The sequence below is a fragment of the Ursus americanus genome, chromosome 12, assembly GCF_024610735.1.
Source record: "Ursus americanus isolate L20-20 chromosome 12, mUrsAme1.1.p, whole genome shotgun sequence".
NCBI classification, from domain to species: domain Eukaryota; kingdom Metazoa; phylum Chordata; class Mammalia; order Carnivora; family Ursidae; genus Ursus; species Ursus americanus.
In genome coordinates this window covers 17,686,770-17,711,685 of record NC_142138.1, presented here as the reverse complement: position 1 = coordinate 17,711,685, position 24,916 = coordinate 17,686,770, and the positions used below count along the sequence as shown (strand labels likewise).

At 41.2% G+C, this 24,916-nt stretch overlaps 1 protein-coding gene across 6 annotated transcripts in view; it reads right to left on the bottom strand.

The window, feature by feature from the left end:
* Positions 1–24,916, bottom strand: part of NFIA (nuclear factor I A) — a 367,611-nt gene that overhangs the window by 124,978 nt on the left and 217,717 nt on the right. For all 6 annotated transcript variants that reach the window (XM_087865942.1, XM_087865944.1, XM_087865945.1 and 3 more), the window contains one exon: positions 547–621. In XM_087865942.1, the coding sequence (XP_087722068.1) occupies positions 547–621 (75 nt within the window). The remainder of the gene's footprint in view (positions 1–546; positions 622–24,916) is intronic.

The following is a 24,916-nucleotide window of genomic DNA, read 5'->3' as shown; positions in this document are numbered from 1 at the left end:
AAAGAGAGAGACAGACTGAGGGAGAGAGGAGGGGAGAAACCTATATGTTCTCCTTGGACTGTCTGGATTATGTCATCGCAAAAATACAATCAATGACCCCTTTGATCAATGCAACAGGGTGGTGACAGGTACTCTTAATTCACTGTTGTTGGTGATTATTGACAAGCTGGTAATGATCATGCTATGCCATGTCACTCAGGCGGAGGGCATTAGCATTCTTTAAAGGTCAAAAACAAATTTTTTTAAAATGCAGAATTTCTTAGAAACCAGGGAAGCCTCAGAAATTTTTTCAACCAGGTTCACACTAGAAAGTAGGGAATATGTGAGACAGTCAGGATTTCAGTTCTTTCCCTGTGTCTCACATTAAAATGATATTTAATTTTTCCTGATTTAAATTCTTGGCTGTCAAATAAACTGCGTGGCGAAATTCTTCCAATGGGTGAATGGAGAAGGGTTTCTGAAAGCTATTTATGTCTCTCGGAGGCCTAGGCAGACAGCACAAACCCAAGGCAAATCTGTACCAAATCAAAGCAAAATTATACTTACTCTGTGACACTCTTACGAGCTCAGTCACACTAAAAACACCTGATGTGACAAAACTGTCCTGGAAGCCCAAATGTCCTGGGGAAACAAAAACAAAAGAAACAGCGTCATAACTAGAGGACATCGCACAACAGAATTCTAAATATTAGTTTCATTGTGATTAAAAAGGGCAATGTCTAATTTCAAACTCTGCTGTATTAGAGTTGACGTGGGAGGGGACAGTCATTTCGTTACATAGCTGGTTTTCTGGTTTGAATCTGGGGGCTATGGAAAGCTATGACACAACTGGGTGATTTCTGAAATGGTTTAAAAAAAAACAACACACAACTCAACAGGAAATCTGAAACAAAAGAAGATTTAAAATAAATGGTTACCTTGGCTGACCTCCGAGACCTTAACAGCTGGGCTGAAAACAGCCTGCCTACCTAGGAATCAGCCGGGTACCTAAATTCCGTAACAGGTTTTCAACAGTATTCTCTAAAGAAACATCTGATCAGCATTAGCTAATCCATCCATTCAAATCAAACAAGGTTTAAAGATGTTCTCTTCATTTTCAGAGGCACCACAGGGTGAATCTTGAAAAAGCCAAACCAGAAAAAGCAAGCCCCAACCCTCGAAACATGAAAACAAATTCTTCTGAGCACAGATAAAAATTTAGATTTGTTTTGAGAACAAGAGGGTTTTTTTGTGAGTGGGTGGGTTGAGTCTTTTCTTTCTCTTTTTTTTCTGAGAAAAAATAAACCAATGATTCGACATGGCAATCTTTGAATGTTGCATGTGCTTTATTTTTGCTGGATATACTTAATTCCTTTAAGATATCTGATATTACATCTCTTATCAATTGCTTATTTATTTTTATGGTACATTAAGCAACATAAAACTTATAAATAGCAAGGAATACGTAATTTAGGATATGTCGTTTCCTTCTCTGCTTCTCAAGTTTTCTGATTCTGAGTCGCAGATAGATCAAATCTAGTTGAGACGTGTCTATAGCATAATCACCTCCTTTAAAAGTAGGGCCAAAGGAGAAGCTGGCCGAAGGGATTTTTAAAATAACTCTTCTTTGAAAAAAGAAACATACTTTTAAGAAATGCAACAAAAGAAAACAGGTCAATCTGAATATATAACAAATAGTCCACAAATAGGATTTATGTTACTGACAAAAAACAGATTTTGCCCACCACTAAGGGGAGGCAAATTTACCTATGGTTTAGTTTACACACCAATAGATTCATTAAATGTCACACAAATAAACACATGCAACAAAATCACTATGTTTTGGAGAATTATAAAGGTACCTACAAATTATTCTTTTTCTGGTTGCATTAGAATTAAGAAAGATTTTTTTTGCTGAATTTATTTTTTCAGTTAATTTTTATATCAAATATAATCTATGATACTTTAGATAAAACCGCTCTAATTTTTAGAACGTGCAGTAACTATAAATTGCTTTTTTAAAAAGATTTTATTTATTTGTCAGAGAGAGCAAAAACAGGCAGAGCAGCAGGCAGAAGGAGAAACAAGCTCCTCACTGAGCAAGGAGCTGGATGCAGGACTCGATCCCAGGACCCTGGGGATTGAGACCTGAGCCGAAGGCAGATGCTTAACCGACTGGGCCACCCAGGCATCCCTATAAATTGTTCTATAAAGTAAAATGGCAAACTTTCATTTGAAGACGTGCTTAAGAAACTTCACCTCTCAAAGCAACCCCCGCCCAGGTCTTTGGATGACTTTAATTTGGTAAGCGCCTGAGGCGTTGTCTCTTGGATAAAGAGACCTAAGAAATAAAAATAAGCAAATAAATAAAAATTCTCTAAAGTGGTCTTGGCAAAACCGACTCTAACATCTCTTTCTATTGTGACGTTGACACCACATTAATCCCACAGACTATTACAAAGGAAATCCAACCACAGCACTCATGAAGTTCGACTTAAAACACATCTAGCGAGAGCAAGGAAATGCCTAGTTGATGGGAAACTCGGGGTTGATTCCAGCTCTTGTTCATTGCTGTCTGCGGCTCTTGCTTGTGGGCCGATACTTGCTTCAGTTCCAACCTTTGAAATCCCTTACTTTAAGGACAACTTCACAGGAATTTCTGTACAGAGTGAATGTGAACACATGTACTTCAATCGCACCGCCAAAAACACTGTATTTGAAAACTAAGTTTAGTGTGGTGCAAGGACTCGGGAGGGGGAAACACCTGCGTGCATTCATTCCAGTATCACCTCTGGATTGCCCCTCCTCTTCTGTCCACCTCTTAGATGTGGTTTCTCCAGGGTTTGTGCTCAATTGCACAAATTTCCTAGTTACTTCCTCTGCTTCCACGGTATCAGTTACCAGTCTTGACTCTGATATTTGTGAAAACTAGAATAACGTTTGTTTCATTCACCACTGTGTTTAATGCCTGCGAAAAGCAGTTAGTAAGAGAGTATTTGTTGAATGAGTGGATGGACGACTCTATAGGCCAATGACTCTCAAATCTTTGTCTTTTGCCAAGAGCTCTCTCAATATTCTCAGGATTTCTACCCAGATAGCCATGGGTATCCTCAGACTCAACATGTCTAATGCCAAGCTCATTTTCTTCTCCTCCCAAAACCTGTTCTGATGCTCTGGAATTCCCTACTTCACTGAACCATCCACCACCATCTTGTTTTTTATGTTTTGGTGCCATCTCTAACTCCTGCTTCTTACAAAAACCCACATCCAGCTAATCCTCACTGACTCCATTTTTTACTATTTCTTGACTCCAAGCACATCTCCATTCCCCCCCCTTGACCCCCTCCCTAGGTCTGTGGCTCAGGCTCTTCCCAATTCTCACCATTCTGATGGGGCAGCCTCCTAACTATGTTTTCTATTTTCAGTCCTGGCTTCTCCTTAGTCCACTGCCTACTCTACAGCCGGAGCTGTCTCACTAACAGACAGGTCTGAAGGCTTAGCCATTTAGTCAACAAATGTTTATTGAGCACCTACCATGAGCCAGGCATTACACTAGGGGTTCAAGATACAGTTCCCACTTTCAGGGAATTTACACATAAAACAAATGAATTATTTAAAAATTATAAATGGTGTAAATGAAATGAAGAAAATAATTAGGAAACACTTTAGAAAGAGTGGTCAGTGAAGGTTTCTCTTAAGAGCTGACATTTGAAAGATACTAAGGAGAGAGCCAGGAGAAGAGGAGGAAAGAGCTCTTCACGCAGTGGGATTAGTGTGTGCAAAGGCCCTGTGGTAGTAAAGAGTGAGGTGCTGGAGAATCCGAGATAAATCCAATGTGTTCAGAGCTCACTGCCCTGTCAGAAATCTTGCAAGAGCCCCACAGAGTTTGGGGAACAGTACAAATTCCATCACATGGCATACCACCTTGACATAGCCTCTATTTTCCACCCTATGCTCATTTTTTTTTTTTTTTTAAGATTTATTTGTCAGCGAAAGAGAGAGAGCACAAGCAGGGGAAGTGGCAGACTGAAGGAGAAGCAGGCAGAGGGAGAAGCAGGCTCCCCACTGAGCAAGGAGCCCAAAGCAGGACTCAATCCCAGCACCCTGAGATTATGACCTGAGCTGAAGGCAGATGCCCAGCTGACTGAGGCATCCAGGCATTCCCGCTTATTAATTTTTTTTTCTTTTAAATCTCTTCTTTCCCTCTCCGGCCTTACGCCATGGGCCTAAGGGCATACCTGCTTCACCATGGTCCTGGTTCACTCCTCTCTCCACACTGTTTGCTCTTCCTGGAATGTCTCTGTCCTTCCAGCTCTTTGCTTGGCCAACTTCCTACTCGTCCTTTAGGACTCAGTTTTGATGTCATTCTATCAAAAGCCTTCTTTGGTTACCTGCACTGCTGGCAAAGACTCTTTTGTCTTTTTTCAATACTGACCAGGTGTATGGAGTATACGTCTAATCTAGGACCCAGCACACTGAACTGTAATTTTGTCTTTTTCTCATATTAGGCTGTGAGCCCTTTGAGAAAGAACATCTTCTGTGCCTCCAGGTCCTAATACAGTGCCTGTTACGCAGTAAGCACTCCAGGGGTGTCTCTAAGGGAACACAACCCAATTTGGGCTCAAGGATGTTTATTTTCCTTTTTATAGAAATGTTGACAGAACTTTATTTTTGTCTCTTTCTCCTTCTCTCTCATCTCTAGCAATACAGTTTGAACTCAAATGGAGCCAATGTACATCTAAAAACTATTAAAGTGAACAACCCAAATGGTCCCTCCAGACTAAACAGGACAAGGACTGAAAAGACAATCCATTTAGAATGGAGGTCCCAATCAAGAAGGTGACATCAGGTTCTCTGATGAGAAATGCCTGAGGGGTTGTCCTATTGTGATTGTGGTTCCTATGTTGGTGGACTAAGACAGAATTAAAGGGCAGCATGATTTAAAGGACATAAGCCCCCCCCCCCCAAAAGAGTCTAGTCCCAAGCTTAAATTAGGATCTTGTGTGATCCCAACAAAGTCACTGTAAAAATCATGATTGGATCCTTCTTGTCCTCTGGGCAACCTGTTCCCTCAGGCTGACTTTAGCAGAATGCATGTAATTTAGAAGGTGGACTATATGTAACTGTACCATAATCAGAAAAATTACAATAAAAAGTAGAATGATTTCATAAGTCCTGATGTGACCATCTCATCTGTAATGTGTCCCCGGGGAAAGGTACATGTAAACACTTCATGTAACTTTAAGGGACTACAAAACTGGTTTTGTTCCTTCACCAATTATTTGGAAACCCACTGGTGAACTCGAGAGGAAGAAAGCAATGAGAAATGAAACTTAAGAAATGATGGAAAAAGTGACACGTCTAATGTAATTACTAAGCAAACTTGAGCAGATTAATATTTCATTCTTGCTAACACAAACCAAATCATAAAAATGACTTTCAGGGAAATAACACTAATCTGGGTGTTCTACTTTATTGCAAGATGAGAGAGAAAAATGGAAAAGAAAACCAAAAAAAGGTCAATTTCAGTAACTCTGAACTTCAGTGCTCACATGAAAAGATCCTCAGTTGGAAAGCTGATTAAACATCCTTGAAAGGCCCCAAGATTTACATTTTGAATACAGCCTCTCAGAAATGATTGCAGGGGCGACTGAGTGGCTCAGTCGTTAAGCGTCTGCCTTCAGCTCAGGCCGTGATCCCGGAGTTCTGGGATCGAGCCCCACGTCAGGCTCTTCCACTGGGAGCCTGCTTCTTTCTCTCCCACTCCCCCTGCTTGTGTTCCTTCTCTCGCTGGCTGTCTCTCTCTGTTAAATAAATAAATAAAATATTAAAAAAAAAAAAAAAGAAAAGAAATGAGTGCAAAACATAGTTTTGTTGAGTATGCCTTGGCTGAACACCCAGATTTCACGGTGATGTCTCTCCAGTTCTGAGCTACCATTCAAGAGCAACTGTATCGTAGTTTGAAAGGAGGAACAGATCCTTTCTCATTTGATATAAAATGGCTAAAAAAGTTCATTCATTGAAATCATGTTCAATGAATTTCCAATTAGAGTACAGATTTCAATACCCTGGAGTCCATCGTACTCACAGTGGGGAGATGAGGCCTTCTAAGAGAGGCAGAAACATAAAAAGCCAAATTCTTTTATGGGTGGTTAGGAAAAGCAGTTCTCTTTACCTCGATGATATCAGCAGTTATTACAGAAAATGCCATTATATGGGAACCAAATCTCATCTCACGAACGGATTGAACATCTATCTACCTCTCAAACAGCAGGGAAGGAAAAAAGTTCGATTTGCAGAGAGACAGGTAACCTTGCAGAACTGTTCAGAGGTCGAGGGGAAGTAACAGCTTGGGACAAACCATCCGAGGGTTGGCCTTGAGGGGCAGTTTGAGTGTCCATGAAGCAGAGGGCCTATTCGAGGAGGCGCACTGACACACTCGATGGTATTTTTGTTTGTCCTTGTTGGGAGAGCAAAGAGCTCTCAGCTCTAAATGATCAAATCTCATCCGGCTTATGAGGATCCAGCCAAACTGCAACACGCAGGTCATTTCATAAAAAAAAAAAAAAAAAAAAAAGCAAGCAAGCAAGCAAGCATGCATCTCTATTCTATTCTCCCCTTGGTAAATAAGGTTCCATCGCCAGGAAGAGCCAAGCCAATGACCAGGCCTTTCTGTGCTTATGTGTCTGAGCTACTCGAAAGGAAAACGGGCCCCTTGTTCTCGTGCACTTACCTCCCACAAGTACGGGACAGGGCCTGTGATGTGCGGGCTCTGCGTTAAGTCCTGAGGGCGCTGCTCTCACAGAATTCACATGCTCATCCTTCTAAAGATAAGCCTACCTTAATCACACTGCTCCTTGGAATTTTAATTTCTCCTTGCACAAACGTCCCATCGGCTTATGCGCCACCTGAGGAAAGGGAACGTGGCTCCTTCTCTTTTCCCTTTCCCCGCAGCCCATACGTTTTAGGTGTGCTCCGTCAACACTGTTGAGTAGAACTTCTGCTCTGCTCGTCTACCTCTGTCTGCCTTCTGTGGGACCTCTTTGTTTGTCTGTGTTAGCCCTGCCCTCCTACAACAAAGCCGGCAAGGGCACGGCTCTATCTCACGACCCCGCACCGTCCACAGGGCCCAGCACAACCACTTGGTCAAGGTGTGTAATAAATATTTATTTCGTGATCCAGATGAGTGACTTGGGATCCCTGGCTTTAGTAGCCTTCTAAAGCACAATGGAAATTATTAGTAGCTTACCTCCAGGGATGCCTTACTGCTGTCCTCTTAATTTTCAATATCTTAGAAAACAGGTTTTTAAAAGATGGGGTGGTCCATTAAGGCCACATTCTAAAATTTTGGTCCCATTTTTAATGACTGTACATTGACTATTTATTCTGTCACTCATTGATAATGGGATATTATTTGTTTTTAGAATAATTCCTAATATTACAACAAATGCCAAAAATTTGGACAGATACTAAAAAGAATGCAGTAGCAATAAAAATAACATAGATGTTCTGTTTGTGTGATTAATCTTTACAATGGTGGAATTTCGTTCGGTAGTCTGCTTACAGTAAGCATTAAAAGACTGACATACATTGCTGGACTGGCGATATGGCTATAATACTTCTATATCTAGAAAGTTGTGTCCGAGAATTTGGAAAACAAAGAAATGTTATTTGTCAACTAATAATATGAAAGAGGTGTTCTGAGATTCTCAGGTGAAAAGAGGTGTCATAAATGCACCTGTACTTTATAATTGGTTATAATTGTCATCCTGGTTTATCACAACACATCAAGGAATGGTCTCTAGTATGGGAATAACAAAGTCTTAGCTGAAAAGGAGGAGGAGTCAAGAAGAGATTTTAGAAGTATGTGTCGTGGGACTTAAGTACTGCTGATTCCTTTTCTTGTCGCCCCCAATTTCCCTGCTCTGCTCAGGTATTTATTATTCAATACAGGTACTTAATCTGTGTTTTTAGCTTGTTTATTCCGCCATATCCATAAAGTCAATATTTGGTTTACTGCTTTCATTCATCAAATATTTACTGGATGCCTATTATGTGACAAGCACAGTCCTAGGCCCTGGGGATTCGGCAAAACATAGTGCAAGGTCTTTATTGTTGGGAGAGGGAGGGCAAGACATTCCCAGTTTAGAAAGATGTTTACACCAAAATTTTCAGTAATGAATCTGAAATTGGGTCTTTTTATAAGATCTTTCTGGGAAAGATCTTTCTGGAGACTATGGCAATGTCCTGTGCCCAGTCTGCTGGTTGTCCATACGTATCCATGATTGACAGCAAAGACCAAAAGTCCCAGCCTCTTTCAGGAGTGAAGGGAAGTGATACAATCGACTTCTACCTGACCTGCTTGAAAAGAAATTCCTGCCCTAGGCACTCTTCTTCCTCTTTTTATGGACTAGAACAGTTTCGACCATGAAGACAAAGACAGTGCCCATGGGACAGCAGAACAGTAGGACAGAGAAAGCGCAGGACCCTGAATGACAATGTGAAGAAGAACCACCCTGCCAACTTAGCCTGCCTATCTGGAAAAGTTACCAAAAAGAAAAAGATTTTACTGTACTTTAAACCACTGTATTTTTTTCTCTTTGTTACAGCAGCCTACTACTTACCTTAACCAACATAAGTGCCAACCTTTCCCTTTAGAATCTAAAATGTCACGAATTAGCAGCCCACAGACCAATTCCAGTCTGCCAATATATTTTGCTTGGCTGGCATAGTACTGATTTTTTTTAAAACTATGGATGTTTTTAAACTGGACATGAGCTTAAAAATGTGCCACACTCCCCAACACTCTTTATTACATTTCATTTATGTAATGATCTGTAAGGCCCCTGTAGGCACATAAATTTGTGATGCCTGCTAGGCATTTCTCTCCACGTTAATCTACTAACACAGTAGGGAGAGAATGGAGGGATGGTTGGTGTCTTTTGTCTGATAAAAAAAAAGCCATGAGTCTTTCATGATTTCTTTGAGAATTAAGTTTAGATTTCTTTGCCAGCTATTTAAAGCCCTTCAAAATCTGTCCTCTAATACACCTTTCCAGCATTTAAGGTGTATTTCCAATGCTACCTAAATATATACTCTATATGTGGCAGCCAGGATGTCCCACTTGCTAGTCTCCAAATTTTGATATGCTCTAGCCTCCACATTAGAATTCGTATCAGTGCTTCCCCCAAATGCGTGATGTACAATAGTCCCCCTAAATGCCCCACAACAAGCAAATAAAAACAAAGACACAAATATATGTAAAATAAAGATTTCCATAGTAAAATAAATTAAGAAAACACCATCACACCCACCCTTGGAGAAGGACAAAAAATATTTACATGTCAAAGCCTCTGAGAGTTCCTGCAATAAATACAGTTTCTTAATGTTATTTTTAAATTTTTTTAAAGATTTTATTTATTTATTTATTTATTTATTTATTTATTTATTTATTTATTTGAGAGAGAGAGTACACAAGCAGGGAGGAGGGGTAAAGGGAGAAGCAGATTCTCTGCTGAGTAGGGAGCCCAGCCGCAGGCTCGATCCTCTGACCTGAGCTGAAGGCAGACCCTTAACTGACTGAGCCACCCAGGCACCCCAAAGTTTCTTAATATTATTTAACTCATGATTTCCCAAATAACTTGACAAGGATACCATTTGTTTTTGGCAAACATCATTCTTCAGAGAGATTGTTTTGCTCCCTTTCCTATCTTCCCCATTTGGCTTATGTACCAATGTGCTGAGGGGAAAGTAGAATGTGAACTCTTTTTTTTTTTTTTTTTTTTAAGATTTTATTTATTTATTCGACAGAGATAGAGACAGCCAGCGAGAGAGGGAACACAAGCAGGGGGAGCGGGAGAGGAAGAAGCAGGCTCCTAGCGGAGGAGCCCGATGTGGGGCTCGATCCCATAACGCCGGGATCACGCCCTGAGCCGAAGGCAGACGCTCAACCGCTGTGCCATCCAGGCACCCCAGAATGTGAACTCTGAGTAAATTCACACTTTCATGCGAGGCGCAAGGACACTCCACACCTTTACTTGCAATCATTCTAACACATCTACATTAGGAAAATGGATCAAGCCAGTAACAGGTGCTATAAAGGCAGGCTACCTATCTGAAAAATTTACCCCCAGAAGCTCTCTAGATAGTACTAATTTCTATCAAAAGTGTAGCTTTTCTTTTTCTGGCATTTATGTGTTTGGCACTGTGCTGTGCACTTTGGACATATTAACTCTAATTCCTGCTGCAACTCTGTGTAGTTGGCCATAGTCTGATTTTATAGAAAAGGAAGCTTATGCTCAGAGAGGTTAAGTGACTTGATGAAAGTCACACAGCTAGCGGCAGAATTTAGGATTAGAATACAGGTTCATTTAGTTCTCTTCATATAATAAACATTATTGCATCTTTATTCATCACATATAATACCAGAGACTTGATTTATTCAGTCTAACCCAAAGGCCTTATCACATCTTTTCACCAATTTCTGCACTTAATAAGGGAAGAGTAGTATTTCATTAAATTTGATTGCTCAGTGGCTTCACATAAAGAGGGTTTATGAGTTTGAGTTTACAAGGATTAAGCACTTAATTAAAGGATGATGTCTAACAGATAGCAAAACATCTAAATAAAAAATGAAAAACGATTTTTACTTATTTGCATGTTTAGAAACATTGAATGCACAACAACATGGAATGAAATGGAAGTGAAGAGATCTTAAAGATCTTCTAGTAACAGTAATCATCGTTGTAACAAAGGATTTTAATAAAGTAATGAAGTTTGATTTAAAAAATAATAATTCCTTTAATATGCTTGCCTTCCTGTAACTTCTCTTCTTTACCTCAATTTTATCTTCTGGAACAGGCCAGAATAAATCTAATCTCTCTTCTATTTTGTTACATTTCAAGTATTTGATGATAGTCCCTCGGCCCCTAATTTTCTCTCCTTTAGGCTAAATATCCTTTCTTTCATAGTTTTGTCATGTCAACAAATTAATTTCCCCACTGTCCCTAAACATTTAGAATCATACATTTCTAAGGGCTCGCATAAGCAGAAATAGGTACTTCGCAAGTAGACCCAATTACAAATTAGTTGTGTACGAGAACAGAGAAACACTTGCTTTACAGAATGCTTTTTGGAGCACCATAAAAAAATTTTTTTTTAATTTGCTTCATGTTACCAGAAGTAAATTCCAGTATCATTAGCATGATACAATTAGCATTTTATAAATATTTTAAGATTAATTTTGTTGTTTCTTAATGGACTTACAAGTACTTTTTTAAAGGATTTTTTAATTAACCTGGTTTTGAACTAACGGGTTTATTTAAGCAACTTTATTGTTTTTTTGTTCTGAATCAAAGTTTTCTCTAAACTTGGACAGTAATAACTGGTAATCTACAAACAGATCAAACTCTTTGTAACAGCTTCAGTTTCTGTTTATGAACTCTTACACATACTGGAGAAAAAATAAGGAAATTTATTCTCCGAATACATTGGAAACTGATTACCTTAATTGAAACAGACATGAAACTGGACCACCCGAAGGCTACCCTGGATTATGGACGTAAAACAGCAAAAAACCTTCATGTGCATTGGCCTGTTCTTCGTTTTTAGGTTTAATTCACATGGCTGTGAAACATTACAGAGAGCCCTGCTTGATAAACCACCTGAGGACGCGTGCAATGACAAGGAAGGAAGATGACCAGGGGCCATGTGCTAATTTTAAGACGCTGATGTTAGTTCGCCAAGCACGGAAAGGAAATCATCGATGAGTTGAAGCAATGTATTCTAAAAGAATCCTTGCCATTCCTGTCCAAGGCTACAAGAAGCAAAAGAAAATTACAAACAGGTAGATGTCGCTTTCCAAATACATAATAAAATTACTTAATGTTTAGAACCACAAAAGACGAAGAGCTTTCATCTTTTTAAAAGTCACTTGCTTCGTACAATTCTTGCTCTCTTATCCGGCAATTACTTAATTACCAATGCCATAATTTGCAGCATTTATTAAATTATAGACTCTATACTACACATTTCTGCAGATACTACAGCATGCCACAAAACGTGTGGGCCACTATACTTTGAAGTTTGCTGGCTTAGCACAAACACAAAGTATTTTAGAAGTACCAGAAAATTCTTTGTGAATATAACAGAATGAATTACACTGTTCAGGCCATGTCATGTTAGCACAATGGAGAAACACTTTTAAGACTTTAAAGTCATGTAATACAATTCTAGGCTGGATTTTTCTTGTTAAAAAAAGTAGAATGGGAGTGATTGGAAGAGAAAAGGGCCAATATTTGACAACAGAAATCAGCATAACCTTTTAACTGCAGCAGCCATGGGTGACTGCCCTTTGACCTTGAAAGATTATGTGGGATTTCAATGACAACAGCTGGAAGTGAGCATGTGTGAATAGAGAACACGGATCCGAGGCCCGATACAAAGGACCGCACAATCTCTGCCCAGATCGGAGTGCTGATTAGAAATTGTTTCCTGGTCCTGGCTTAATAGGGTGTGATAATGAAAGTTGGGGTTTTTTTTTTCTTTTAATTCTTCCAGCAAGAAATCATCGGTAGATGTCTTCCATAGCCACTCTCCTCTTCAGCCCCTCAAGTCTTCTGGGCTTTCCTATGTTAACAGGCCCGTCCTTCTTAGGGATACGGTTCAAAACCAAAGTTTGTTTTACAACCTACTTCACAGACAAAACTTCTTTACGTTCTTGAGTTCCTCTCCTGAGTTTCAAAATAACTTCTGTGGCGTCTCTCACAGGGTATGATTATCTTTTGTTTAAGGGTGTGTCACGCACAGACACACACGTGCACACGCGCACAACCAAATGAGAGCTCAGTGAGAGCGAACTGTATCTTTCTCACCTTTTTAATTCCACCATTTGGACGGCGTAGACCACGTGGTGGGTCCTCACCCCACGTACGACAAAGAGGCACGGAGAGGAAATACTGATTTTTTCCCATTCTTTTCATTCTTCTTGAGTCCACACGTAGATTCTTACACACACATTCAATAATCGTATCTTTTTCTTCAACCAATTTCACATATTCATTAGCAATTTTTTAGTGCGGTCTACAGGTGTGTGTACCCAACAAGAGCATGTGAAGAAGGTTATTTCCTTTCACAGAGAAGGTAACTCAGCCCAGAGGACAGAGAGATTTGACTGCTTGCTGAACGTGGGCGTTTCAATCCGCAAGACTCTCAATGGGTGACACTCATTGAGCCGCAAAGCTCCTCAACTGACAGACGCACAGTCTCCAGTTCCTCCGTACGACACTCACACTTGCTGACACGGCTCTGGAACCACCAGGATGATGCCACATGATTACTGAAAGGACACTGGGTTATGACTCATTTGCGTTGTTTTGGTTTTACCAAACACTCTGTCTTAACTGCGATTGCTCCAGATTTTGCTAACTCCTCCAGCTCTGGATTTTGCTAACTACTCTAGTTTCTATATCAACTGAGCAACTCCTTAGCTTCCGTAGGAGGTGGCCTTTCTTTGAAATGCAAATAATACCTTGAGTCAGGCAGAAAACCGACCTGGCTGGGTGGTATGGGACAAACAGAGACTGGTGAAACTGGCTTCCTAATCAGACCCGGGTTGTCCGCTTACATCCTTCTATAGCGACTCTAGATGATATTCCAAACAAGCCATGGGACGGATTGTTTTTCAGAACAGACCAAATCCATTTGCTGTTTCAAAATTCTATAAACAGAGTATTAAGGAATTCAATTCCCACAGCAACTATATGAGCCTTGGCTTTGGCTTTGTGGGAGTTTCTGCCAAGCTCAGATATTTGTAGAACTATTGGTTTGGAGCGCCCTTTGCAACACAGAGCAGAAGGGACCATGGCTTGTGATCTCAGTTCACTTTAAGGACTGGGTCTTGCTGGTGACAGGTATACATGATACATGTTCCAGAAGGCTGACCTAATTTCCGTTGAAGTGAGTGTTTTGCTAAGAACATTCCCTCAAAGTGTCAGCTTGCAACCAAGGATTCAGCCTGCCAGTGTCCATTCTTCTCAGCAAGTTATTACCACCGCTTATGAAAGTTTGCTCAAAATGAAGCTGCTTCTGCCTCACTGAGCAAGCTTCTCCACACTTACTTTTGGACTTCAAGAAAGTTACGTATCTAATTTAAAATAAAAAATTATCAAACACATTCAGTTTCATAGTTTTTAGTCATTTGTGATCAGAAAAACCAAAAGCTCTAGGCAAGTAAAAATCAAGGCAAACCTGCAATGTATTTCTTTTCTCTTATAAAGGGATTAATATCTCAACAGGTTCATTTATCTTGTCCTTCAAAACTGTATTTGCAAGGTATTATTTACAAATACTATAGCAGAACAGACAGTAGTAGGGAAATTAGGGACCTAAATATCCTAAGTGTCAGTTTTCTCATCTGTAAAATGGAACTAATGGTTTGTTAGGAACAGTGAGAGAATGCGCTTAGAATGCTTAGCAAAGAACCTAAGACACAGAATGTGTCCAAAAAACAGTAGCTGCTCTTATAAATAATGAATATAGTGTTTATATCTTAGATCTTGAATTCTGTAGGAAACTTCAGGAAGAAACAACAGGTAGGAATAACAATGTTCTTCTGACATGGAGTACTCGATAACGTAGCTGTTCACAGAAAAGTTGTGTATATAAACAACAATGTTGACAATGTAATTTTGAGTGAATTTTTGAGTCAAAATAAAAGTATTTTCTAAAGCAAGTAACACAAAGCTTATCATTAAAAGCAAGTCCTCTGGCATTTCTTAGGTTTTTCTAAAGTGAGACATAACAGTACTTAGGATCCCTCATTTTAAGAAACAGAGTTAAATTTTAGAAATCAAGTTCTATACTTATTTACAAGTATGTTTATAAAAACATAATTATTTATAATTCCTGACATAATTTTAAATGTAAATCTATTCTTTAAATGCACAGTGGCCATCCAAATGGGCCAAGCATTGGCCTACATATGGAGACACAAATTTCGGCCTTACATTTTGGGGGTGATAACTGTAGATACACCTAGAAATGAACCCTAGGTCAATTTGTTTTTCAACTGATCAAATTTTATCTAATTTCTCAATAAACAATGTATAGGCATATTTAGAGAAAGAGGAAATTTAAAAGTGGCTGGGTTTTTTGTTTTGTTTTGTTTTTTTATTCTTTTTGGCCTTTATTATTAAAGACTTCAGTGTGCTAAAAATTCTTCTTGGCAACTAAATGCATGCCGCCTGTTCTAGAAAATAGGTATTTAGAAATCTAATTTTGTTTTTCAGTATTTTTCAAATGAAAACTATTTAATTTTTTTAAAATGTGAAAATACTTTGGGTCACATAAAAACACATACAACATAAGCAATATTAACATTAAATATAGAAATACTGTTTTGAGATGAACTACTCTCGAGTCCAGGGCCTCCACATTTTAGCTCCTCACCTCAATATAAACGGAGAGCCATCAGAAAGCATCATTAAAGAAAGGGTCTTGATTCCTTACTGCTTTAAATCAATGCTAAAAGAATTTGCCCTTTTAGGCAGGAGAATGATCGACATGTTTCACTTTACTGACTTTGATCACTGAAGCACTTTATGATGCAGACCATTTCCTTCATTTTAGGGAACAGAATCTTTGTTTGACTCACAGAATGGAGCAAGTACATCTTACACTCAGCTTTAGCAAAGTCAGAGCACTGCAGTTCTCGGAATTTCTTCCATGTTTCTCATCAAAGCCACAGCATTTTGAGGGGGGACTCCTTCCCATGTTCAGACCTCCCCTGTATGCTATAGGACACTCGGCATCCTCACCTCCACCACTGACTTCCAGCAATATCCCCTCCTTGTCCAAGAGCGTCCTCACACATTCTGAACACCCCTCCAGAAGGGGTCCCTTGGTGAAAAACACTGCCTGGTGTAGAACACTGTTCTTATGGATTTCATTAGGTATTTAATACTACGCAATTCTGCCCACAACTGGCTTATTGTCTCCATAATTAGAATGCAAATTCTTACAAGCCAGATTATTACAATTCTTTCCAAATTCCTCTTCAACCTCAGTCACGCCCTCTCTCCTTCACCCTTACCCAAGTATCGAGTTCAGATAGTATAGTTAGAAGTTGATTTTTAAAAATTAGTTCTATTTGAACTTCTCTACCTTCTGTTTTATTTTGTTGCGGGGGGGGGGGGGCTCATACATATGGTCTGTAAAAACAAAATACACATTTTGGACTTTCTGGAAGAGTCTTGGTTTCAGATATTGGCTCATCAGTCTGTACATGTATGTGAACAAGTTGGCCGAGACTCCCTGGCCTCCTCTTGTTGCTGAGAAGATATGCTCAGTGTTAATAAGCTCTTGGGAATCCCATAAGTAGTATTTTGTTCACAACATCATTGTGGATCTGAAGGTCTACAAACTCCGCAGAGATAGAAAATAACATGTAAAGCTTGAAAGGAAATATTCATTCTGCTCTCTGCTCTCAATGAAAGGACGCAGGTGAAATAAGAAGAGACACAGAGCCAACATGACCCAAGTCCTTATTGCCGAAACCAAACCAACAACACTCTGAAAATAAACAGGAAACAAAACTAAGCAACGGGCTGCACATTGACAACCAACCAGGAATTAAAATGAATGCCTTTGTCTCAGCTGCTTGTTCAGAAGAAGGGCAGCTCCTCCAGCTCACTCTCATTTTTTTTTCTCTAATCACTCTGATACTTTATTGAATACCTGTCATTCTTCCAAAAGTAAGAGCCAAGGGCAGCTACCCAGTGCCAGGTCGCACTGAAGTCCTTCTATTTTGTGATCACCAATTGCTCAATTTCTATCCTTCACACTAGGAAATCTATAAAATCTTCCCAGGTTGTAGAATGGTCACAGACCAGGTGAGAACCCGTGTGCATGGATGCATGCGTGTACATGCATGTGTATGTGTGATTAATTTAGTTTACTTGCTCAAAGATTGAGACAGAGGAAAAGCACTTTTTTTTTGTCAGAGGTAAACAGGAGCACTTGAAATAAAATATTTTTCACGAACATAGGCACTTCTGGCCTTCAGTGTTGCCATTAGCAACAACACCACGAGGGGCATGATTTGTAGCTAATTTGAACATGGAGCCCTTCTGGACACAGCTGGGGAAGCCAACAGCATTCTGCTCTATTCTACAGTAAATCGTTTGAAAATGTCAGTAAGCTCAATGGCCAATTCTGAGGCTCCAACCACCATCGAGAGGGTGAGGGAGAAGCAAAGGTGCTCTAACTATAAACTTCAAGTTTTCTCTATAGCCTGATTCATTCAGTCAACAAACATCTGTTGATGCCAACCTATGAGCGAAGTAATACACATACAAACTTGGAACAAATAGCGACTTATCCCCTGTCCTCAAGGGCTCATAGTCTAGCAAAAACACCCTTTAAAGAACTAGCGAGAAGACTTGATTCACCCCTGCAAGACCCAATTCAAATGTCACCATGTTTTGATTTCATGTCTGTATCCTTAGAGCACCACAGACCTCTTCACTGTAGGCTCAATAAATATTGATGACTGCCCGAGAGAAGAAGATGAAAATGTGAGACGCACTTGCAGGGATCAGCAAGGATGTTCCTACGGCCAGGGAGCCAAGCGCATATGTTGGGGGAGGGGAGACAGCGAGTGCTTACGCTAGATGATAGCAATAATGGATGATGGGGCCCAAATTGGATGCAATAAATTTGGACAATATCCCGTAAGTAATAGCCAGTCCTGAGTCATAATTTAATCTATTATTATTAGGCGAATATATTCTACAGCTTATTATTTATTTTTGTAAGTCAGACATGGCTCTTGTTCAATTTTGCGGTCTTGAGTAAGTTAACTAAACTTTTATTAATGTATCCAAAAAACATCTGTTGAACACCTATTCTGTTCCAGGCACTATGGGAGGCATCAGGGTGCACCTCCTTGACCTTCAGGAGCTTACAATCTGGTTGGGGAAGAAGGTCAAGTATAGGGACAATTGTCATCCAACACGATACAGCTCTGTGAGTGGAAGCGGGCTCTGAGGGCACAAAGTCTAGGAGGGTTAGGGAAGGCTTCCTGGACGAGCAATCCCCAGTCACCAGCAGGATTAGCATCGAGGAATGGAGGAAAGTGGCATGGCCTCTTTGTGGGTATAAGAATAAGAATAAAGTGACAACCCTAACGTTTGCTGAATACTCACTGTGCCAGCTATTCTTCTCAGCCTTTTCCTGTGTTATGTTCCTCTAATCTTCAAAGTGCTATGAGGTCGGCACTAGGATGTCCTCGTTTGACACATGAGACAACCAAGGCACAGACAGTCTGAGCAACTAAGTCAAGATCGTACAAAGCGTCATTGGTAGAGATGGGATTTCAGATCAAGCAATCTAACCGATGAATCCATGTTCTTACCTGTGGCACTGTCTCTAAGGGCATGGACAAGAGTATTTACTCCAGAGGCCCAGGCACTGAGGAAGGGCTCAGGAGATGATGCTAAGATCACGAGAACCAGTATTGACATCAATATACATATGTACAAATCCCTGTATATATACAATATACATATATACAAATCCCTGTATATATACAATATACATATATACAGATCTAACTACACTACATTTTTCCCACCAGATGATGGACGTAGTAGATTCTACCCCAACTGAAATTCAGTTTTATAACTCCAAGGGAAGTATCCTCACCAAACAACACTGTGGGAAGGTTACTTCTTCCATATCAATACCACTAAAACTACGCTCTCTCAAAACAATTTGTATCCTTCAACACGACTTCTCCCCCACTTCTTCCCCAAACATATGGTTTTGATCCATCCTTGCCTTCTACTTAATTTACAGTATTTTTGTTCGTATGTGCAAACTTAAAGTTATACCAACTTAATAGTGGAAATTGTGAGTGAACACATGGGGAACAGAATTATTAAAAAGGTTTTATTTTTTTGTTCATCAAATGAAACTCTGTATAAAATTAATCTTACTATAAAGAAATCCCAATTTGAATTTTTTTTCAAATCAAAGTGTTGGGGAGGGGGTCAGAAGTGAATTACAGAATGCCACTAAGAACCACAATTTGAAAACTCATCTGGCTTTGCCAATCAAATCGGGTAATCAAGAATTGTTTACAAAGAACCATGGTAATGCTGATACCTGTGTTTTCATCTGAGACCCCATTAAGAGATGTAGACATGCACACAAAGGCCTGGTGTAGACAAAAGATGAGGGGGATTATAAATCTCTTGGTTGGCCATGGCCCTACCTCCATGAACTCTACCTCCCAACACCCACAGTATAAGTTGTGCTGCAACTGTATACTCATAAATATACATAACTGGGCTAATCGTTATCAGATATTTATTAACTTGCCAGTGATATAAGGAGCACAGATGTTGCTGCACAGAAAGGATAACAAATGTCTCTCCACACCTTGATGGCTGCCAACCTTTAGACAGAAGTGGGCAACTTCTATTTCCCACTGGGTAAAAAAATTCATCTAAGAGGTGGGCAGCATGGAAGAGCCTAGGTCTTGCTACCAAGCAGACATGCACTCAGATCCCAATTTTTTCTCCTTAAGGGCTGAGGACCTTGGGCAAACTGTGTAACCACTTTGGTCCTCAATTTCTTATTCTACTGCTGGAGTGGAGAATTAAATGAAATCATTCACAAACCCAAGCACGGTACCTGGCAAAGGCTGTGGACATGGAAGGCCAATGTAGTGGGTACCATTTCCTAATATTTCTGATGCTATGTTTAGGTACCTAAGACATTCACGGTGATTCCAAAGGGCTCTTCGCTGTGTACGGAGGGGCTTCAAGCATCAGAGAGGTTGCTCTGTGATTTTATAATACTGAAATTCTGCCAGTAGCGGATGTTCATAGAATACTCAAGAATTAACAGTTAAGACCACACAGCCCAATAATTTGGGGAGAGCTCTGTATGCGTTTACTATGTGGATTAATGAACTATTGATGCCACATGATAGGTACACTTTGCTTATTAAATGGAATATAACGCATGTTAGTTCTTCCTTTACCTTAATCCAGTGGTTCTCAATTCGGAGTGATTTTACCTTCAGCTGATACTTGGCAATATTTGGATATATTTTTGGTTGTCACAAGTGGGGAGGGGTGCTCCTGGCATCTAGAGGCCAGGGTGCCACTAAACGTCTCACAACGCACAGGACAGTGACCCAGATGAAGAAAGCATCCTACCCAAAGTGTAAACAGTGCTGAGGCTGAGAAGCAGTGCCCAAATTTTTACTTAACTCCAGCATAGTACGTGTATTTTTAATTACTTTCAGAAAATGCAATGCAATACTAACCAAACACCTACTATTCACCCATTCATTTCACGGAAACTTACTGAGGGCCTGCAGGTGGCCAGGCACAGAACAGTGGAAACATCATGCAGTGAGTGGATCACTCCCATGATGGAGTCCTGTCTCCCAAAGGGCAAAGCAAGCACAGAGGAAGTAGCCCCTAAGAATATGTGGGGATGTATGGAAGGCCTCGCTGAGGCGGGGACACTTGTATTGTCTCCCGAAGGAGGTATATGAGATTCAGGGGAAGGAAGGAAGAAAGAAAGGATAGCAGGGAGGGAGGGAGGTGGGCAGGGGAGGGGAGGAGAAAGAAGAAAGGAGAAAAAAGAGGAAGAAAAGAGAGCAGGTGGCCCATATGCTGGCGAGGCCTGGAGCCAGGAGCTGGGAACGCTGATGCGACTGAAGGGTCTGGTGGGCCCATACTTACTGGGGACACTACTGGCAACCTGGGCAAAACCAATCTTTATCAGGCAGGACTACCCAGAGCGTTACAAGATACCTAGCATCCCTAACTCCCCCTTGCTTTGTCCACCATACACTAAAGGGCAATAAGACGCTTCCTCCTCATGCATTTTGACAAGGAGGGAAACCTCTACTGACTTCCAACACCCCAAAGCAGCAATACCCCCCCCTCCATCTGAGCCTGGCGGAAGCAGTGCAGAGCTCCTGAAAGGTAGCAGGCTTGTAGTAATGAGATCGGACCAACAGTAAAATTGACAGCTCTAACCAGAAGGAGGTTGAGCTGCCCCATTTCCAGTGGTCTTTTCCTTTTGTTGCACCATGATCTTAAAACTTGCCGTGACAGACCTGTTCAAGTCTAACACCACATCTACACTACCAGATACTGTGGCCACCGGCCCAGCACACGACAGAGATTTCTCAAACACAAAAATGTGCTCAACTGGTTAACATTTCACCCGAGATACATCTCGACGGAGCAACTCCAACTGGGTCTTACTTTGTAGAAGATCTTTGCTGTGGGTAAAACTCTCTAGGTATTCTCCCGTATTCCAAGCAAACGGATTGAAAAACAAGTTTCCACTTTATTAAAAAGTAAAAGAGAAGCAATTGCTTCTATTTTGTGCCATCGCGCTACCAAATAGAAAAGAAGAAGGAAACATTCACCTCGATTTCTGTACTTCCGAGGTTCTTTCACTCCTTGAACTGAGTGGAACTTCTAACCAAGTCTTTACATACATAAGCCCTCGTGTGAATTTTTCTGTTTTTCTCTCTCATGGTTGAAAGCAAGAGAAAAAAAAAATGGAAGGAGGGAAAGAGAGAAACTTGCCCAGAAACATGAAAAGATTTAAGGAAGGAAGGATCATATATAGATTTGTGGGTCAGGGAGCTTTTTTTGATGAGGTGATAGGGAGGAGGTGCTCACATTTTGCCAAAAATGAAAGATAATGGATATTGACACTGAAGGAGGAGATCAAGATTCCAAGATTCACCAGAGTAAATACAGGTAGGGAACATGGCTCGGTGGTCTCTCTGCATTCAACTCTGGCAAAGCCTCTCTGTTCGGACTGTTTGGTGTTGGGCTCCAAACAGTTAGCATGATGTACGGAGTATTAGAGCTCGGATGAAAATTACAGGAAAGAAGAGGAAGATGAGGAAACCTCCACAGAGTGTTGGTCTCTGTCTCTTCTGAGAGGCGGCCCTGCAGTGAGGATTACTGAAGCAATGGGATGGATTCCTTATGGCTCCCGTAGCAATGCTGGATTTGACATTGATTTTCAATCACTCAAAATAATTAGGTGTGGGTCTTACTTGGAATCTAGCATAGGGGGTCGCCACCAGTGCTCCCGAATCCAGACAGTAACAGCATCAACAACAATGGCAGGAACGCCAACAAAGATCACTTACTGAAGACTCACTAGGTACTTGACTCTAAAGCACACAGAAAACTGTGAGTCAGGTGTTGACTTCTTTGCTTCCTAACTGGGAAAACTAAGACAGAAAGCTGAAGTGATCTGCTTGAGGTCACCACCCTAAGTAAAGGACAAAGCCAGGATGTAGACCGAAATGATTTTAAGCCTACCTTCGTCCCACTGGGACGCCTGTCTCATTATACCACAGCTTGCCTCCATGCAAAACTACAACTTATTAACCCCAACAGCTCACTAATACACGACGGCCCCATGTTACATACAACCGTTACAGCACGACCTCGGATTATACACACCCGGGAGGGGAATCTCCTCTCATTCATTTTAAAAATAAATCTTCGCTCTTTTCCTAGAGTGTAACACTCAGTGAGACCTCCAGTAATTTTTATTACCAATGATGATGATGACGTCCTATGTTTTTTTTTCTACTCATTTAATTCTTTGACCCAAGCACTAAAATGGCAGAGCATATGAGAAACTGCATTCATTGTTTTGTTAAAGACTTTCACTACCACCTGCTTTCTACCATTACAGGCAAGAAAATGTGACTTCCTTCATCTCTGTCCCCCTCTGCAACATTCATATAGAGATAACCTGGTTGCTATTGCATTTTTCCAGCTTAAGAATTTAAAGCCAATAAATTCCAAGTACCACTAGGTTATTCTGCTAGACTTGTCCTTCATCCGGTTTAGTTCCAGAAGGGGATAATGATCTGTCATAAAGGTAAATTCATTACCACGAGATAATATCATCCTACTCCTACTGCCCATTTCCACAGCAAGGCGCGCTCTCTCTGTGATGCCGTATCTCCGTCCTCCGGGGAGCACTTCGCTGCTGACATAATAATAACAACAACAACAACAACTCACATTTATAGGGAAGACAAGACTGCCTATATTTTCTAACTCTTGACAAAGAATAGCTCCCAGTTCTACTTCCGACGCATCAGCTATTACCACAAAAGGCTCGGGAAAATCTGGAGTCTTTAAAAGATGCCCGCAAATGGATCTGCTAAGGGTTCATAAAAGTTTAGCTATCACAAACAGGTGACTCAACTGCCAGCTTCGCTGTGCTAGGGAAACACTGCCAGTGGTATTACTCCAGAGTAACTTCATAGAGACACACAAAGGAAGCACGATCATCCCTGGATACTGGAAATGATTCTTCATAGATTCAAGGCCGATTCACTTGATCACTCAACACGTTTATCCAGGTGACTGATTTTCATTATGGTTAAAAAAAAAAAATCAACATTTTCTGGAGTTGGATTGCGGTGTGGTTATGGTAGAATGCACAAAGCCTCCTGTGTGCACACCACTCCACCAGAGGTCTTTCCTAAAGACATGGCTTTGGTCTGCAATGGGCAGGCTACTCTCCATGAAACACCCGAATACTTTCTGAACTTCTGTGTGTACGGTAGCATGCCAGGTGTGGTAGATGAAGACGAGATGAGTGAGAAAAGGATGATGCGGGGCTCCTGGGTGGCTCAGTTGGTTAGGCGTCTGCCTTCGGCTCGGGTCATGATCCCGGGTCCTGGGATCGAGCCCGGCTTTGGGCTCCCTGCTCAGTGGGGATTCTGCTTCTCCCTCTCCCTTCTGCTCTGCCCACTTGTGCTCTCTCTCTCTCTGTCAAATAAATAAATAAAACTATAAAGAAGAAAAAAAAGAAAAGAAAAGTATGATGCCTGGAAAGGCACACTAGGGGCAGAGTGCTTCCTGAACTTTGGCATCGGCCGACTTTCCTTACAGCCCAGGAATTTTGCGTGGCTTGAGGAGATGCGGACAACACTCAGTTGTGCGTGGACCTGCCGATCCCACGGGACAACTCCTCCGGGGCTCCCGGGCCAGAATGTGGGCAGTCCGTGTTTGAGAGGTGGGGTGGGGCCAGCGAAGAACCGCCACAAACCAGGTGATTCGGGGGCCAAGGTCACTGTGTGGGTAACGTAAGTACGCAATAAGGCGAAATGGTAAAGAAGGGCTGGATGACGGGGAGAAAGCACTCTAGAAACAACGGCGGAGGGAAAAAAGAAATTGTACACCAAATCCTACCGTTTCTATTCAAGAACAATTCCAGGCTGTAAGCGTGAAAGAGCCAAAAGGCAGGAAGGCAGAGAGCCAGAGAACTGAGAGAGGCTAAAAGGCTGAATAATGAGTTCCTGAAAACCATCAGAAGACAATTTCTTGCTAATAGAAAGATAGTCCTTTAGGGCCAGTGTCCAGGTTTGAACTCCCATACCCCTTTACAAACCAAGCCTCACAGTCTTCATTGGCTAAATGCAACTAACACTGCCCATCTGAGCGCTAATAAGAGGGTGGGCCCTGAAGGGATGCCGGTGGTTGTCTTTGTCATTTCCATCCGCTGGAGGAGCGGGTCACACAGGGCTCAGCCCCAGGATGTGCAGAGGAAAGAACCCTGGTCCTCGCGTGCTTACGTGGGGACTGGTTAAAAACTGTGCGGGTTCTCAGCTAATCTGCCCAAGAGGTCTGCATGGAGACCAGACTCCGTAAGTCTACATGTCACAGACACCACACCTAAGTAGTCTCCAGAGTCTAACTTGCAACTTCTCCGAGCTCTGTCTTGCTGTTTTCTGCAGACACTTCTGCAGCACCAGCCAATGGCCATCCTGTGCATCACGGAGGCTCCAGAAGGGACATCTGCCTTGATGCCGGGTGGGCAAGGTAATGACGGCCTCTGGGTTACGCCCTGCCCTGCTAAG